This window comes from Budorcas taxicolor, chromosome 11 (genome assembly GCF_023091745.1).
Source record: "Budorcas taxicolor isolate Tak-1 chromosome 11, Takin1.1, whole genome shotgun sequence".
Classification (NCBI taxonomy): Eukaryota; Metazoa; Chordata; class Mammalia; order Artiodactyla; family Bovidae; genus Budorcas; species Budorcas taxicolor.
The window spans coordinates 65,018,180-65,037,027 of record NC_068920.1 but is presented as its reverse complement, the minus strand read 5'-3'; the positions used below and the strand labels follow the sequence as shown (position 1 = coordinate 65,037,027).

General features: G+C 44.0%; 1 protein-coding gene across 1 annotated transcript in view; it reads left to right on the top strand.

Moving 5' to 3' along the window:
* Window positions 1-7,872: 7,872 nt before the first annotated feature.
* AFF3 (ALF transcription elongation factor 3) overlaps window positions 7,873-18,848 on the top strand; it is a 516,502-nt gene continuing 505,526 nt past the window's right edge. Inside the window, exons 1-2 of the mRNA XM_052648226.1 lie at window positions 7,873-7,892; window positions 8,268-8,372. Coding sequence (XP_052504186.1) covers window positions 7,873-7,892; window positions 8,268-8,372 — 125 coding nt within the window. The remainder of the gene's footprint in view (window positions 7,893-8,267; window positions 8,373-18,848) is intronic.

The following is an 18,848-nucleotide window of genomic DNA, read 5'->3' as shown; positions in this document are numbered from 1 at the left end:
TCCCCTAAAAAATGACTAACCCCCAAAATGTCTGGAGATTTTTTAAGTACAAGTAAACCCCTGTTTAGCAATATTGACTGCAAATGTGCTGCATGGGAATTTCACCACTGTATAATTGCCTTCTTCATTTCTTTCCTTGCTTAACCAGTGTATATAACCACTGATTTATAAGTGTGAGCAGTAATAATGTCAGCTGTCTGCTGACATGATTGGAGAACTTATTATGAAATGAAGTTAATTTTCTGTCTTCTTTTCTTGGGAACTCTTTTACACTTAATTTTAAGCAGATAAGTGACATAAAAGACCCAACCGCTTGAAGATAACGCATTTAGAAATTGCTGATTGATGAGCTTATGCTTATCTAATTTTGTTTTAAAAAGATCCTAATATGTCTTTGGAGACTAGATTTTTGAGTGGAGGAACAAAAATACTCAAGGATAGGTGGATGAGATACCGGAAAAAGGAAAATTGAAGGGCTCTGACGGAGTGTTTCTATGTCTCCAAAAATTATTTTAATATTTAATCCTGGAACTCATGTTTAGTCATGGTTGTCAGTTGTGGAAAATATTATTTGGCTTAATCATTTTAATTAAAATAAATGTTTGTGTTTGAAGCAAAACAGTTTATGTTGTGAGGGGAAACAACATTTTAGGCATCTCTTTCTTTGCTGGATTTCTTTTAGAGATAATGATCTTTTGGGCTGCTTTCCATAAATATGCATATCAGACTTGTGTTTCTGTTTAAATGCATGCATGAGTAAGAAGCACTGAATTTGATTAACTTTATTAACCATAAATAATCAAGTGGACTCTTTTACATTAACCCTTATTTTATTGTGCATCAGCCTTTAGACATTTGGCTATCTGGACAAGCAATCATTTATATCCTTTTAAAAAATATTTATTGCTTCTTTGACTAATTGCTTCTTATCCAACTTAAAGCCTTTTGCAGGGGTACCATTTTTTAAAACATTGCTAGAAGCAGGCAGAGCAGTGTCATTTTTCAAAAATTTAGTGTCATTTTTATAGACAAATAACACTTGTAAATGATGGATAATAGCCAGCAGAATGCCACACGGTATAAAGTGTGTGTGAATTATATTTTCTGGGAGTGAGGAGGTTAACTTGTCTATGAACTAATTGAAGAGCTTTATGGTAAATGCGAAATGCTGTGTGCACATTATTGGCAAGACTTAAACCAGCTGAAGAGGGGATTTTTTTTTTCCTCCCCCTGGGAATTATTCATTATCTCATCCTCTTTTCTGGTCAGCTGATGTATAAGAAGAGCATCTCAAAAGGCATCTATAGTAGTCATAAAAGAATAGATGCTTTTCTCAACAAGTTGGCAGGTTAATGTTTTGCTTATTAAAAATAGGAGTGGAGGTGAGTGGGAAATTGTTGCTGCATAGTGATTATTTCTATGTTTACACAGGCCACATGTATCAAGCCAACTGTGGTTTCCATTCCTGGGAAAACAAGTGGTGAGAGATAGTCTTGATTTGTTCTGCGGATTGCACTATAGAAGTCACAAGAATTTAACACTCGCATTGAAGAGGGATCGCTCAGGAGTCTGTTTTTACAGTGGACATTTGGGTTAAGTAGAAAACACACTGTCTCAAATTAATAGCAGTCGGAATAAACGATCAAGTGTATTGTTATTCAGCCTCCAAGTCATGTCTGACTCTGCAACCCCATGGACTGCAGCACGCCAGGCCTCCCTGTTCCTCACCATCCCCCGGAGTTTGCCCAAGTTCATGTCCATTGAAATGGCGAGGCCATCCAACCATCTCATCCTCTATCATCTCTTTTCCTCTTGGCCTCAATCTTTCTGAGCATCATGTTTTTTTCCAATGAGTCGGCTCTTTGCACCAGGTGGCCAAAGTATTGGAGCTTCAGTTTTAGCATCAGTCCTTCCAGTGAATATTCAGGGTTGATTTCCTTTGGGATTGACTTGTTTGATCTCCTTGCTGTCTAAGGGACTCTCAAGAGTCTTCTCCAGAACCACAGTTCGAAAGCATCAAAGAATTAGTACGTTAGTAAAAATTGGAGAGACTTCATTCATCCAAAGGTAAGACTTTTCCTGCCTGAGGCATGCTTGTGGGCATCCATCCTGATAATGGAGGGGGAGGTGTGTTTGGTGCCTTTTTCATCATCCCCTGCGTTCTCACTGCCCTTTCTCATTGGGTTTGTGTTGAGAAAGAAAAGGAGTTGAGGAAAGAAAGGTAATTTAATTGTGAGAAATAGAGAAGATTTCTTACCTGCCCAGTCTGGTTAAAAGCTGGCTCTGTGTTTTCTGGGCTAAGCTGCTGTGTTATATCTTTATCTCTTTTCAATTTTACTACAATGAGTCTAAGTTGGATTTCTTGTTATTTACCCCAATTAGTATATCTGTGGATTCATGTCTTATCACCTCTGGAAAAGTCTCGGTCATTATTTCCTTGAATACATATCCCCTTTCCTCCATCTTTTCTATCCTTTTCTTCAAGGACTGTGTTGAGACTTATTTTAGACCCTCTCATCGTATCCTCCGTATCTGTTAGTGTTTCTTTTGTATTTCACCTCCTTGTCTGTCTGAATTGCCCCCCTGGCCGGGGCAGCCTTTTCCTTCAGCTGCTCCCAAGTGCCCTCACAGATGGTGATTTCACGGAGGTCTGCTCCATCTAGACCCTGTTGGGGTCACCTCATCCCCTGGAAGAAGCCCCAGGGTGACCTCCGGGCAGCATGCCCACCATACGTTCTGCGTGTGGCTCCCCAGGTCCAGGGTGGTCTTTGTTCCACCTGGGAGCGGGGACCAGGGTGCAGGTGCTGCCCGAGCAGCTGTGTCCGCCCCGGCCTCCGGGCGGGGGTCTGCTTCCCATCCCACTCACTGGGCGGCCTTCAGCTCTAGGGCAGCCATGTGGAGGGCAGCGCTTTTCTTCTTGGAGCTTCTCTCATGAGGCTCAGGTGAGAGTGGGTACTCCACCCACTTGCTACCCCAGCCCAACCCCAGCGGCATTGGTAGTGATAACCACAGCACAGCTTTTTTTCCTCAAAGAAATAGAAATTCTCTCTTGATCTCCTTTTATTTTGTTTTAATTTAGAGTGGGCAGAGGGTATAAACAGTCATGAAATAGTTGTGATACACTAACCTTGAAAAGTTCCTTTGAGAAGCCTGACACCTCACTTTGGAACTATGTTTATACCTGTTGTGACTGGAGAGCTCTTTGGAAGCTCTCCATACGGGACTTCCAACTGTCCATAACTGTCCGTATGAGACTTCCTTGGCAGTCCAGTGGTTAAGACTTCACCTTTCAATGCAGGAGGTACGTGTTTGATCCCTGCTCAGGGGTCTAAGATCCCACGTGCCTTTCAGCCAAAAAACCAAAACTGATAACAGAAATATGGATGTGAGAGTTGGACTATAAAGAAAGTTGAGCACCGAAGAATTGATGCTTTTGAACTGTGGTGTTGGAGAAGACTCTTGAGAGTCCCTTGGACTGCAAGGAGATCCAACCAGTCCATAAAGGAGATCAGTCTTGGGTGTTCATTGGAAGGACTGATGCTGAAGCTGAAACTCCAATACTTTGGCCACCTGATGCGAAGAGCTGACTCATTTGAAAAGACCCTGATGTTGGGAGGGATTGGGGGCAGAAGGAGAAGGGGACGACAGAGGATGAGATGGTTGGATGGTATCACTGACAATGGACGTGGGTTTGGGTGGACTCCGGGAGTTGGTGATGGACAGGGAGGCCTGACATGCTGAGGTTCATGGGGTCACAAAGAGTTGGACACGACTGAGCGACTGAACTGAACTGATAACAGAAAAAATATTGTAACAAATTCAAAAAAGACTTTTTAAATGGTCCACATTAAAAAATATCTTTTAAAAGACTATGAAAAGTCTAAGTGTTAGTCACTCAGTTGTGTCTGACTCTGTGACCCCAAGGACTGTAGCCCACCAGGGTCCTCTGTCCATGGGATTTCCCAGATAAGAAGCCCATATGAACATATACAAATTGTGTTACCCCCTGTCTCACAGGATAACTTTTCTCCTTCCTCTCACCTCCTGTTTGTTACACATCCTCTAGAATGAAACAGATTTCCGGCTTTTCTCTGCAAGCTCTTCGGTTCACTTTTTTTTTATTACCTTGCAGAAAGTACCTGTTACTCACTGATACTGAGACAGAGGAAGAACAAAGTGAGCCCTCAGCACCCTGACAGGGTCACTACAGACAGGGCAGGGCAGGGCAGGACACGCTCGTTTGGCATGTTTTGTGTTTTCAGTGGCAGGACAGATTAAACCCATTTAGAAATACAATTATGTTTATATAGCTACACCCACCAAGGGGGTGGAGTTTAACTCTCCACCCCTGGAGTGTGGGCTGCTTTTTGTGACTTATTCCAAAGAGCCGTTTGTGGTGGGGGCTGCGGGGGGAGTCTGTCTGTGACGGAGGAACCTGGAGAATGCCTTCTCAGCCAGGTGGTCAGGGTTAGTGTCAGCAGTGGTGAGTCACGTGTGAGCACATGTCCTTGATGAGGCATGACAAGACGAGCCCTTCACCCCTGGGGTCCTCTCCTGGAATCTCAGTCCAGGGATGAGAAAGGCATCAGTAAGACCCTAACTGAGGGACATCCTACAAAATGCCTGACTGGTACACCTCGAAACAGTCAAGGTCATCAGAAACGAGGACAGTCTGAGAAACTCGCGGACTGGAGGAGGTGAAACTACAAACTGTAATGTGGTTGGGAAAGGACGACGGGGGAGAAATTGTGAAATTAAAAGGAAGTACAGTAAACCTGGGTGGGTTCCAGTCATGTAAGATGTGAGCAGGAGGGCAAACTGGGTGATGGAAAGTATGGACGACTCTGTACTGTCTGTGCAGCTTTGCTTTACATCTAAAACTGTCGTAAAACAAAAAGGCTGTTTCAGTCAAACATTTTAAAATAAATGTAAGTAAACAAAAATAGCTATCAAAATAGTTTTCCTAATAGCTCCGAGAGATGTTCAGTGTGTGGTTTGTCTGTATTTCAACAAAACCTTTGACCAGCTTCTAGAAGGGACAGGAAATTGTGGCTGAAAGGTCGCACCGTTAAGTGGATGGCAGTTAGCACCATTAAGGGCAGAGCCTTTGGAGCCAAAGCGAATGGGTTTAAAGCCCAGTTTCCTTCCTTGCAGTTGTGTGACCTCAGGCCCGTTAACACTGCTGTGCCTCAGTGTCCCCTTCTGTCAGATTTCTATCCTGACATAATCACTTTATCTCCTGGACCCTCTGAGTGCTCTTTAATTATTGATGAATAGATCGGATGAATATGGGTGTTTTGTGACTGTGGTCATGCAGAATGTTATTTATGATTTTAAGGAAGCACATCGTATGGTTGGGGTTATAAAAGGTGTCCTGTAGAAACGGCCATGTTTCATGCCCAAAAAACTTTCATTGTCCTCTCCAGAGGCCCTTGCAAGGAATCAGGGCCAGGCCCTGGACCGCCTTCATCCAGTTCTGACATCTGGCTTCTTGGTTGACTCTTCAGATGGATGGGAGCATTGATGTGGCCTCTGGGTCAAAATTAGCTTCCGTTTTATCATTGTCCTTTTGTTAACTTACCTTGGTATAGTACAGATATACACTTAAAGAAAAATAACTTTGTTTAGACATAACTCACTTACCATAAAACTCATCCGTACAGTCTTTTCACCCTGGGCAGTCCTCCCTGCTGTTGATTTTGGACCATTTTCATGACCCCCGGAAGAAACCCTGTAGCTATCTCCCCTGACCAGCTCCCCACTAAGCCCACTCCTGGAAAAACCATGAACCTACTACTTCTGTTCTCTAGAGATTTCCGTTTCATATAAATGGAATTATATAATATGTGGCCTTTTCTGTCTGATTTGTTTTGCTCAGCATAACATTTTTAAGGTTTATCCACATTGTAGCGCATGTAATTCCTTTTTATTGCTGAACAGTGTTCGGTTGAATGTACAGACCACATTGTTCACGCTTTTTGGCTGTTACAGAAATGTTGCTTCAAGCATCTGTGTGCAGGCTTTTGTGTATGTGTTCTCAGTGTCCTTGGGTATATACCTAGGAGGGGACTTGCTGGTTGAGATGTTTAACTCTGAGGTTAACGGTTGAGGACCTGCCAGACTATTTTCCAAAGTGGCTGCATCACTGTATACCCCGCCTGTAGTGTATGAGGGCGCTAATTCCTCCATATCCTCACCAGCTCTTGTTATGATGTTGATTAAATCTACTTTGGTTTTTGTTACTCGTACTTTTACTGTCATATCTAAGAAAGCTTTGCTAATCAAGGTCATGAAGATGAACTCCTCTATATTCTAAAGTAGTTTTAAAAATAGTTTTAGCTCTTACATTTAGGTCTGTGGTTGATTTTGAGTTAATTTTGGTGTGAGGAGGAGACCTCTTGCTCTCCTTCTGTGAGGGGGTATCTGTCGTTTTGGTTTGAATTACATGACCAACTTCTGGTAAAAACCTGGGGTGCCGAGTCTCTAATGAGCTTTCCTGGGCAGAAACCTTGTACCTGTGTTGTTGCATTTTTGTTGCTGGGGGGAAAGTGTGATCAGTGTAAACCGGAAGGAGAGAAAGGAGAGAAAGGGAAGACTTTCTGTGGATTCCTCCAGATTCCCATGTATCTTTTCCTCTGGGATCCAGCTTTGCATCCTTACTGCATGGCTGTGATACATCCTGTTACAACTCTGCTGAGTCCCCGTCCTTTCGGCAAATATCTAAGCATGATGGTGGCCCTAGGGCTCCCCAACACAGGGTCCCATTTCATTCCCTTGCTTGTGGATATCTAGCTGTTCTAGCATCATTTGTTGAAAGAAGACATGCTTTCAAAGGGAAATTTAACTGCTGAAAGCTCAAGCTCACGGACACCAAACATCTAATACCAGTTCATGCATGTAGCCAGTATGTGGACTAGGATAGGAACCTATTTCAGTCGGTCCGGTTCAGGCTGCTCTAACAAAATTACTACAGTGAGTGGCTCAAACAGACATTTATCCCTCACAATTCTGAAGGCTGGAAAGCCCAAGATCAAGCGCCAGCTGATGTTTCTTCCTGGTTGGTGGATGCATGTCTTCTTGCTGAATCCTCAGTTGGTGGAGAGAGAGAGGGCTCTGGTCCTTTCCTCTTTTGATAAGGGCACTAATTCCATCATAGGAGCCCCACCCTCATGACTTCAGCTAATCCTTATTATCTCCCTAAGGGCCCACCTCCAACTCTATCCCAATGGGGATTAGAGTTTCCATATAACATTCAGTCCATTATTAATAGGACCCCATCTTCTAAATTCTGGGCCACTTCATGGTATTTACTCACTTTCTCTCTGGTACACAGAAAGAGTCAAAATGAGACCTCTGTTGAGTTTGCTGGATGTAAATAATTCATTGTAATGACCTGCTTCAAGCTACTGGCCTTGTGTATATTTTATATGTCTGGTGTAAAAAGCACCTTGGGTATCTGACTTTCATCATCCAAATGACTAAAAGTCATCTATCCACTTATTCAACAAGGTTTATAGAATTCTCTAAAATGCAAGTAAATATTATTTTGCTCTTTTATCATGAAGGCTTTTTGCTTTTTTTGTTGTTGTTTTTCAGTCAGTAAGTCATGTCCAACTCTTTGTGACCCCATAAACGCCATAAACTGCTTTTTTTTTTTTGCTTTTTAAGTGTCTAAAACCAGGTTTGGATTGTCTTTATAAAAAAAAAATAACATGGTGTATCTGAAAGAGCCTGAACTTTGGGTGTAGGAGACCTGGGGTGAACTCTGTTCCTGCCATTTACTAATTATGCACCCATCGAGTCCTCTGAGCCTCACTCCCCAGAAGAATTGTTGAGAGGGATGCATGAAATACCGTTTATGAAATGCCTAGCATGTCATTTCTTGGAACACGGTAGTCGCTCAGTAAAGGGTTGCTATTTTTATATTTGGTGCTGAAACCCCAGCTATCACTCATTTTTTCCTGTGTGGTCCTTTTTCTAATGCTCTTATTTGAATATGCTTTGGTCAGTCTTTTTTCTCAGGAAGTTAATGTAGTCATTGTGTTTTCTAGCTGGTATGATTTACTCTGGCTCTTTGGGAGTTGAAATCTCCCGAGTTTCAGTGTGTGTGTGGGGGTTGCTGTTCTCAGGGGAACCATGCAGGAGGGTTGTTTATCTCGATTCCAGGGAATCGAGATGCTCAGGGGTTCGTGGAAGATGTGTTTGCATTCCTGCCAGAGCAGCTCATGAGTTATGTAGGTTATTAATGCAAGTTGTTTCTTTGCTAGGGGAGAAACCTCCTCTGAGGAGCCCCGCTTTCCAGGGAAGACAAAAGACTTCTCCAGCAAGGTGGGAGAGACTTTACAAGACTGTGGGGAGGTGGAGTTGAGGGGGTGAGTATCTTTGATAATGATACTCATGGTAATGGTAGGTCACACTGAGCATTTACTCTGTGACCTGTGTGCTGTGCTAAGTGCAGTAATCAGGCATGCATGAGTTTAATAGGTACAAAGATTCCATCAAGTCGAAAGCTGGGAATGAATGACTTACGCTGAGGTCACACAGCTAGTAAATAGCAGATCCAGGAGGTGAACCCAGCATGGTCAGAGACTTCAGCAGGAACGCTTTCCTCTTCTTCTTGAGTGGGTGAAAGACCCAGGAAGCCACCAAGTCTATGAAATACTGTCTGCCTCCATTTCCTCCACTTTCTGTACAGAACCAGCTGTTCAGACTGAAAATGTTTTGGAGTAAAGAGGCTCTATTACCATTTATTTACCTCAGGGCCAAAGACAGATACCTGACTACCCCAGGCAGCCCAGAATGCACAGCCACCTGGATAGAGATTTTAGAGCAATTGTATTTGGAGCGAAGAGGAAGAACGCAGAGCCTTATTTAGAACAGATGGCACAGTGCAAACAGATGTCACAGGGAGAGCAGAGCTGCTTGACTCCGATTTTGACTTTATCATGTTTACCAGGAAAAATGATCTTGAAATGGGGAAAGGGTAGAATAAACATGGTTGGGAGAAATTAAAGCCCAAGATAGGAGAGAGAGAGTGAGAGCTGCTATACAGAATGTAGGTCTCCTGGGCACCAAGAGAACCTACAGATAGGATTGTGGAGCCACTGTAGATATTATTTTGTGAATCAAGGGAAAGAGCCATGCCTGGAGATTGCAAATGATTTCAGTGAACATGTCCTGGTTTTCAGTGGCGGAAAAGCATAGTTTAGAATCTATAGATGGATGCGCTTAAGTCAGTTTATGATGAAATTCGAGATGCAGTCTTGAACAGACGTTTGTGAACATCTAAAAAGGCAGCAGTGATTACTGGGAAACAGAAAGGATCCTCAAAGAACAAGTTTATTCCTGTTTGCATGGGATTATTAGTTCGATACAGGAAGGGAATGTCAGATGGACAGTAAATATTGATCTCATCAAGCCATCTGAGAGTCCCTGGTGGCATGGCAAGGCAGAAAAATGTGAGCTGGATAATAACACAGTTCAATGAGGTTGTATTTGGTACAACAACCCTTTTAAAACTGGATGAGGAATGGATTAATTGACATGCTGCAGTCTGTGGGCCAACTACAGTGCACTGCTTGCTTTTGTAAATAAAGTTTTATTGGAACACGGTCAAGGCACTCATTTCTGTGTTGTCTGCAGCCACTTTTGTGCTGTAGGAGCAGAGCTGAGCAGCTGCCTTGGGGACTAGACGGCCCACACAGCGCGTAAGATGTTTGCTGTCTGGCTATTTACAGAAAAAGATTTGCTGACCCCTGGCCTAGACAGAGGCCTGGCTTCAGATCAGCTGCACATTAGAATCACCTAAGTTCTTACTAACACCTGCACCCCTCCACTCGCAGCTGGATAGGAATCCCTGAGCGTGGGCCTGGCGTTCACGTTGCAGGCTCCCAGTTGGCTGTAATGTGCCGTCAGGGCTGGTGGCCTCTGGTTGGGAGAGGTGGAGGGGAGAGAGAGTGCTTGGGGGCCGGAAGCTGTCTCCTGTTTCCTGCTGGAGGCAATGACGTGTAATCCAGTCTCTGGATGACAGGAAGGAGAGCGGAAGAGCTGCTTCTCTAGATGACAAGGTCACGATTCCACCATTTGTGCCCCGAAGGTAACAAAAGGATGTTGGTTATTGTAGCAAATGTGAAGTCCCTCACTTCTGCTCTCAGGGTCCTTGGCAGAACAGGATATTGGCCGGATGGGGGGGTGGTTTCACTTCACCATGATGCAAGTGAAAATGGGCTGAGGGTTCCCTGCAGACTCAGTATTACCAACATTATGATATTTATAGCCAGGAAAACCAAAAGGAAGCAAAGCTGACAGTACCCACCAAGGCAGTCTCAACCTGTGTTAATGCAGTTAGAACGGAAAACAAGGATAAAAGGCTCCCTGTGTGTACTCCACTCAGCTCATGTCACACCTGTGAGCTCCAAGCTCCTTATGCTGAGAACGAGGCTGCTTCAGCTTTGGATTCCATCCAGAGGTGGTACTTCCCACATATCACCCTCCTTAAAACAGGATGAGCTGCCGTGGGAGGCAAGGTGGCCTCCTCCCTGGGAGGTGTGCAAGCAGAGATCGGATGACCATGAGGCGTAGAATTGTAGAGGCCCTTGGTGATTGTATTAGTCAGGGTTCTGCAGAGAAACAGAACCAGGCTGTGTGTGTTTATACAGAGAGCTTTATTGTAAGGGATTGGCTTATGTGATTATAAGGGCCAGCAAGTCCCAAACTCTGCAGGGTCAGTCAGCAAACTGGAGACTCAGAGGAGCAAATAATTTTGAGTCTAAGCCTGGTGAGCAAGAGGGCCGACGCTATACGCTCCAGTCCGAAGGCCTGCAGGTTCAGGACCCAGGCAGGGTCCCTGTTTCAGTTCAGGTTTGAAGGCAGGAAAAAGCCCATGTCCCAGCCTCAGGGACCCAGGCAGAAAGAATTCTCTTTCCCTAGTGCTAGTGACCACAAGGGCCCTCTGCAATCCTCAGGGTTAGACTGATGTTTTTAAAGGAAATGGAAGCAGTAATGCCTTGGAGTGAGAAACCTTCACCAGGTCAGAGCCCGCAGACCCTGGAAAGCTCAATGCTTGATTTCAGGAGCTGGCGCATCCACTATACACGGAGGCGGTCAGTGGGCACCAGGGACAGCTGTGGGCTTAGGTACTTGGATTTCATGCATAAACACCCTTCAGGCCTCTTCAAGGAGTCCCAAGTGCTAGTTAATCCTTTAATACTGTCAAGAGGATGAGGAAGAGGGCTCTTCGGGCAGAATCCATGAGGGCGTGCAGGATTAGGTGAGTTCAAGGCCCCTATCAGAAGCTCCACTGGGGGGCTTTCCTGAGTGTTCTTGGCACGTGGGCTCCTCTTGTTGAATCAGCAGATGATGTGGCCAGAAAGATGCGAGACCCTCAAAGGAAAACTTCCTATAGGGTGCTGCTCCTGACACTGTCACAACAGGCTAAGCACTTACCTTGTGTCTAAGATGCTTCTAGATGCCCTGTCATTTTTCCTAGTCCCAGACGAGCTGTGCAGGCTCCTAATTACCCCCATTGCACAGATGAGAAGACAGAGCTCCAGGTGCATTTTCCTCATTTTGGAGGAAAGATGTGTGAGCCGAAAGCCTAGCTATGTCTGTAATGGAGTGCGCTGGTGTGCTTTCACTCTGCTGGCACGGGGTCCATTTGACTTTAGGACCATTCATACAGTTATTCAGAGTTAGCTCTCAGTTGTTGGCAAACAGCAACATGTGAAAGTCCATGCTGGCTGACGGAGAAGGAAATGGCAGCCCACTCGAGTGTTCTCGCCTGGGAAATCCCATGGACAGAGGAGCCTGGCGAGCTGCAGGTCATGGGGTCACGAAGAGTTGAACATGACTGAGCGACTAACACACAGACACACACACACGGATGTTACAGATCCAGGCCAAGCAAGCGTCGTCCTGGAAGGCAGGACAATAGCACTGGGTGGTCCCCCCACAAACTGGGCGTGAGACCCACCCTGCCCGTCCCTCGATCCATTCGTGGAGGGGAGGTGGGGCGAGATGGAAGATGTGAGGCTGCCTCTGCCACTGTCTCCATAACCTCACAGTTTACTAAAGTTTGTGAATTTCTTTGAATGTCAGTAGCGATCTTAATTTTATTCTTGATCCTGTAAAGAAGGTTCAGTGCTGAAACTTTCAAAAGAAACTGAGGGGCATGGCTGCTCTTCCCAAGATTAGGATCTTCAGTAAAAGATGTGATGTAATTGTATCTAATGTAATTCATATAGCTCACATGTCTATCCATACAAACAGACATGAAAAGAGCACACGAATGAGGGAAAGAGAGGCAGACCCTACGTTTAAATGACCTTTTCCTTCTCTCCCCCCAGTCTCTGCAGTCCCCTCCCACATGACTGAACATCCTAAGGCTCTTTGAAAATGCAAGAGCATTTCTGTTGAATGCATCTCAGGTCTTGAAGCCTCACAGCCTGGAGAAGTATTGATTGCATTTAAGGGTCCATTACTTAGGTAAACCAAATAATGTAACTGATCTTGGCTCCAATTGATCACATCTCTCCCACAGTGTTGGAAAGATGGTAATCTAATTACTCCAGTTCCTGGTTTCTAAGGTGAAGGTTACATTTGACTGAAACTTACCTGCTTCAGCAGCCTCTCCTTAAGGGGCTGTTACTTCCTGAAGGACGCAGCGCAGGGTATGTAGTACCCGTACGAACTTGGACGTGAACACACATGCAGTCTGTGCCTGTCCAGCACCCTGGGTTTTAACTTTGACTCTATATAAACAATAGATCAGGAGTCAGGTTAGTTTTTCACTTTTTAACAGCCTGGTAGAGAGGGGGTGGGGAGATGCTGCTGCCCAGACAGGTCACTACTGGACTCTTGTCTCCCCTACAAGCCTTGCCTCATCCCAGTTCTTTCCTTTTCTGGAGGTGGAAGACCCCAGAAACGTGTCCATTTGGGGATGTGCACATGCAGTGGGTTTGGAGGCCATCGTTATAGGCTGCCCAGCTGCAGGTTTACCCAGGTGTCGGCGACCTCACTAGCTCTTCACTAGCAGCCTTCTGCACCTGCCTCAGAGGCATCATATGGGCTCTGCCTGGATTTTCCTGCTCTTTCCTGAAGCATCTTATGACCTCCCTCATCCATGGACAGAGAAGCCTGGTAGGCTGCATAGTCCATGGAGTCCTGAAATCATAACTGAGCGACCAAGGACGCACATGCAAGGAGTAAGAGGGAACGCGTGTGCTCCTCTTTCTGAACAGGGAGGACTGGAGATGGGCTGTGGAATGATGGATCTTTTTGTGGGTCCTAGGATAGCAGATTCTGCTGGCTATTAAGCCGCATCAATCCAAGAGCAGTGAGCATCCTCCAGAAGAGACAGTCAGCATTGCCTGCTGTATGGGGGTGAGCGGGAGTGGTCCAGAAGCAGAAGGGAAATACTCAGCGGGCTCTACTTAGAGATGAATGGTGTATACTCTGCCTTTTAGTGTTCTGAGGGGTTTCTCTTAGTTGGGTGAAATCTCCACGTACAAATGCCTACTTTTATTTGTTAAGAATTGTTATTGTTACTAAGTTGTGTCTGACTCTTTGCAGCCCAATGGAGTCCAGCATACCAGGCTTCCCTGTCCTTCACCATCTCCTGGAGTTTGCTCAAACTGATGTCCATTGAGTCAGCAATGCCATCCAACCATCCAAGCATGTTCTCCCCTTCTCCTCCGGCCTTCAGTCTTTCCCAGCATCAGGGTCTTCTCCAGTGAGTTGGCCCTTCACATCAGGTGGCCAAAATATTGGGGCTTCCACCTAAGCATCAGTCCTTCCAATGCATATTCAAGGTTAATTTCCTTTAGGATTGATTGGTTTGATCTCCTTGCTGTCCAAAGGACTCTCAAGAGTCTTCTCCAGCGCCATAATTCAGAAGCATCAGTTCTTTGGCACTCAGGCTTCTTTATAGCTCAACTCTCCCATCCATACATAACTACTGGAAAAAACCAGTATATTTGGATTTTTAATAACAGAATCAAATGGAGAACTGGCTCTCTCTTTGGGCTGTGGGATTTATGAAAGAGTGTTTCTTTATGGGAAATGTCTTGGCTGCTCTGTAGAATGAATTCTTTCTGGGGTCTGAAAATGTCAGGTGATTAGAATGTACTTTATGGGAATTTTGCCTGTGCATATGTGGAAGCACGACTGTGAAGCCATTTCTAAGGGTAACTGCCATTTTAATGAGTTTAATCATTATGCTGAAAAGGTTGCACACAGAGGAATACAGTATTTCTTGAAAGTCTGCATGTGAGAAGTTGTAGAAAGAGTGTTTCTTCTTCGGTCTCCCACCCAGCCCATTGGAATAGTTACACTTCCCCAACCTGTGACTTCAAGTTTATAGAAAAGTAGAAAGATGTTGTGATGAGCTTAACCCCATTCACTTGCCATTTTGCTACATTTCCTTCCTGGCTTTATTTTTTTTTTTAATACATTAAATTTTTTAAAAAATTTGTTATTTGTTTGGCTGTACCCAGTCCTAGTTGAACCATGTGGGATCTAGTTCCCCAACCAGGGATTGAACCTGGGCCCCATGCATTGGAAGCATGGGGTCTTAGTCATTTTTTAAATATTTCCAAGAAGGTTGCATATATGACAGTTCATCCTGAACCACTTCAGGTATGTCTCTGAAGAATTAGGTGATTCTCTTACACAATCTGTTACTATTAAAACCCCAGGAAAAAGTAACCTTGATATGATGATATAGGGCCCAGCCCATATTCTAGTGCCCAGGCTCTAGTTATCTCAATAATTTTCCATAGAGCTGGTGTTGTTTTTAATCCAGGACCCAGTCAAGTGTCACATATTCATATTGTATTTAGTTGTCACACCTCGTTAGTCTCTTTTAAATCTAGAATACTCCCTTGGCTTTTTCAGAGTCTTTTGTGACGTCGACCATTTGGAAAAGCCCAGTCTAGTTCTTGTGGAGTGTCCTGCAGTCCGTATCTGTTTATTTCCTGTTGTAAGAGTTAAGAAGGCCACCTGAGCAAGAGCTGCTTCCCACGTGGTCCTTAGGAGGTACATCAGGTCAGCTGTGCTGGAGGTCGGGCTGGGGAAGCGCGCCAGGACAAGCCGCACCTGTGGGGTTGCGTCTTGGTCCCATGTTTCAGGCGCCCACCAGACTTCTCTGCTCTAAAGGCACTTCCTTCTGTGACTAAGAGCCTTTGGGGTGGTCATCTGAGACCAAGTGTCCTGTTCTCCAGCCATCTTTCCCGGGAATTTAACATCTACTGATAGTCTTTTCCTGAATTAATTATTCCATTGGTAGTAAACTGTGCCCCAGTATCTGGAGGGGAAAAGTCAGTTATACTTTGGGTGCCAGAGAAATGACTCAAGGGAAAAAAAAGGCCATGTCCTTTTTATTAAAAACAAAAGGAATTTGCTTTTTGTATTCTTAGAGTTTTAAATGAAATTTGTCAGTGTGCATATCAATAAATAGAAGCCTATCTTAATTTTGAATACAGGTTTTAAAATTTTGAGCTTATAAATTTCTAACTGTTGGACACCCATTTAAAATTTGGCGTTAAAAATGTGAGCGTTGAAGTGTTGTTACTGGTAATTATTACAGTATTTGGAACAGAAGTGGGAAAATACCTTGAGTTCACGAGCAAAAGATTTCTGTAGACAGGTCACTCTGCAGGCGTATCATCCAAGGAATTTATCATCCTCTGAATGAATCTGTTGTGTTTTTTAAGCAGTTCTCATTTGAGAAATTACTTGTGATAAATAGGTTTCACTAATTAAATGATACACTTCCATAGTACATTACATATAAAACTAGACTAGGAAATAAATATAATTAAAGTAAACATGCCCTTCTAATTAGTAATTGTTTCTGCCATTTTAAGCAAATTCCAGAGTCACAAAGAACTGCTCCGCTATAAACCTAATAATGAAGCTGGTGATAACAGGTGTAAATTAACACAATGGAAAACATTTACACTGTAACATGCTAAATTAAAAATGACATTAACAAGTCTCATTTTCAAATTCCCTATAATTAACATTTGTTCAACCCGGAGACGAGTAAGAGCAGTATGACGGTAGATGTCTTGATTTATGGCTTACAGTGTTTGTTGTGGCTTTATCTTTGCTAAATTGTAAACAACAGAGACACACTCCTTCTTAAAATATGTCACATTTATTTAATCTTAGACAGTTCTGACAAAGAGTAAAATGTGTTATTTACTGGTGTCATTACTGAGGGTAACGTGCAGGTGTGCCACTGGCAGGGCCTGGTCAGGGCAGAGATAGACATGAAATACCGAGAGTGGGCCAAGTGTGGAGATGGGCAGGTACAGGGGTAATAATATCCACAACGTGATAAAATAGCAGGATTCCCTCGAGTGTTTCCCCTCCAGGCACATATGTGCCTCTGAGTGCTCCAAGTTAATGCTTGTTTCTGCAAATAAATATTATCTTAAAGGTTTTCTTTTATGACACTCGTTAATATAAGTGAGAACCCAGAGAACAGAGGAAACAGCTTTGCAGCTTAATATGTCACCAAGGACATGATGTTTTACTCCTTACAGAGAGTTTCATCAGTACACTGATTGAATGAAGAACTTAAGTGTTATGGCCATGATAAACATCAGCTTCAATCTCACAGTTGATTTTTGTTTTTAACTCAAGATTTTAATCACTCTGAATTTAAGAAGAAATTGTCAAGTATGTGTACTGTGGATTGAATTGTTTTTATTTATTTATTTTCTTTTTAATTTGGCCATGCCACACATCGTGTGGGATCTTAGTTACCCAACCGGGTACCTGCATTGAATGCACAGAGTCTTAACACTGGACTGCCAGGGAGGTCCCTTGAATTGTGATTAACACACCAACATAGGATTGTAGGGTAGTTTAGAAATCACGTGTGTGTGTGTGTGTGTGTGTGTGTGTGTACACACATCCGCCTAGAATAATAAATATCAGTACCGTTCAAGGTAGTGTGTTTATGTAGTCATGTACGGATGTGAGAGTTGGACCATAAAGAAGGCTGAGCACTGAAAAATTGATGCTTTTGAACTATGGTGTTGGAGAAGACTCTTGAGAATCCCTTGGCCTGCAAGGAGATCAAACCAGTCAATCCTAAAGGAAATCAATCCTGAATATTTGCTGGAGGCACTGACGGTGAAGCTCCAATACTTTGGCCACCTGATGTGAAGAGCTGACTCATTGGAAAAGACCCTGATGCTGGGAAAGATTGAGGGCAGGAGGAGAAGGGGGCAACAGAAGGTGAGATGGATGGATGGCATCACTGACTCAATGGACTTGAGTTTGAGCAAATTCCAGGAGATAGTGAAAGATAGAGAAGCCTGGCGTGCCACACTCCTTGGGGTCACAAAAAGTTGGACACAACCAAGTGACTGACAACCACAACCCTTGAAGAGAAGTTTTCAGGCAGTGCTTAGCAGAAAACCTGATGTATAGTGAGCACGCAATAATGATCTCTGCCTTTGTAAGTGAGTTAGCAGTTGCTGGGTTGTTCTCTAGGCATCTTAGGGGCAAAACGAGCCCTGGCGAGAACATGGCAGCTGCTGATGGGTGGGGATGGTGCCATCCAGCCATTGTCTGGCTCAGACTGCCAACACCCGCCAGGCCACAGAAAAGGCAAGTGAGCTCCAGAGAAGCATCGACTTCTGCTCCGCGGGCTACACTAAAGCCTTTATGTGGATCACAACAAGCTGTGGAAAACTCTTACAAGAGATGGGAATACCAGACCGCCTTACCTGCCTCCTGAGAAACCTCTATGCAGGTCAAGAAGCAACAGTTAGAACCAGACATGGAACAATGGACTGTTTCCAAATTGGGAAAGGAGTATACCAAGGCTGTATATTGTCACCCTGCTTATTTAACTTATATGTAGAGTACATTATATGAAATGCCGGGCTGGATGAAGCACAAGCTGGAATCAAGATTGCAGGGAGAAATATCAATAATCTCAGATATGCAGATGACACCACCCTTATGGCAGAAAGCAAAAAAGAACTGAAGAGCCTCTTGATGAAAGTGAAAGAGGAGAGTGAAAAAGCTGGCTTAAAACTCAAGATTCAAATAACAAAGATCATGGCATCCTGTCCCATCAATTCATGTTAAATAGATGTGGAAACAATGGAAACAGTGACAGACTTTATTTTCTTGGACTCAAAAATCACTGCAGATGGTGACTGCAGCCATGAAATTAAAAGACGCTTACTCCTTGGAAGGAAAGTTATGACAAACCTAGGCAGCGTATTAAAAAGCAAAGACATTACTTAGCCAACTAAGGTCTGTGTAGTCAAAGCTATGGTTTTTCCAGTAGTCATGTATGGATGTGAGAGTTGGACTATAAAGAAAGCTGAGTGGCGAAGAATTCATGCTTTTGAATTGTGGTGTTGGAGAAGACTCTTGAGAGTCCCTTGGACTGCAAGGAGATCAAATCAGTCAATCCTAAAGGAAATGAGTCCTGAATATTCATTGGAAGGACTGATGCTTAAGCTGAAACTCCAATACTTCGGCCACCTGATGTGAAGAACTGACTCATTAGAAAAGACCCTGATGCTGGGAAAGACTGACGGCAGGAGAAGAAGGGGATGACAGAGGAGGAGATGGTTGGATGGCATAATTGACTCAAACTTGCTTAAACAAGGACATGTGTTTAAGCAAGCTCCTGGAGATGGTGAACAGGGATGCCTGGCGTGCCGTAGTCCATGAGGTCGCAAAGAGACAGACACAGCTGAGCAACTGAACAACAACTAGCTCATAAGTTGCGGCTTTGCTAAGGGGAGTTCACATCTTCTCTGGCTACCACTGCCCACTTGATTAAAGAAAACAGTTCTTGATTAAAGAAACTACCA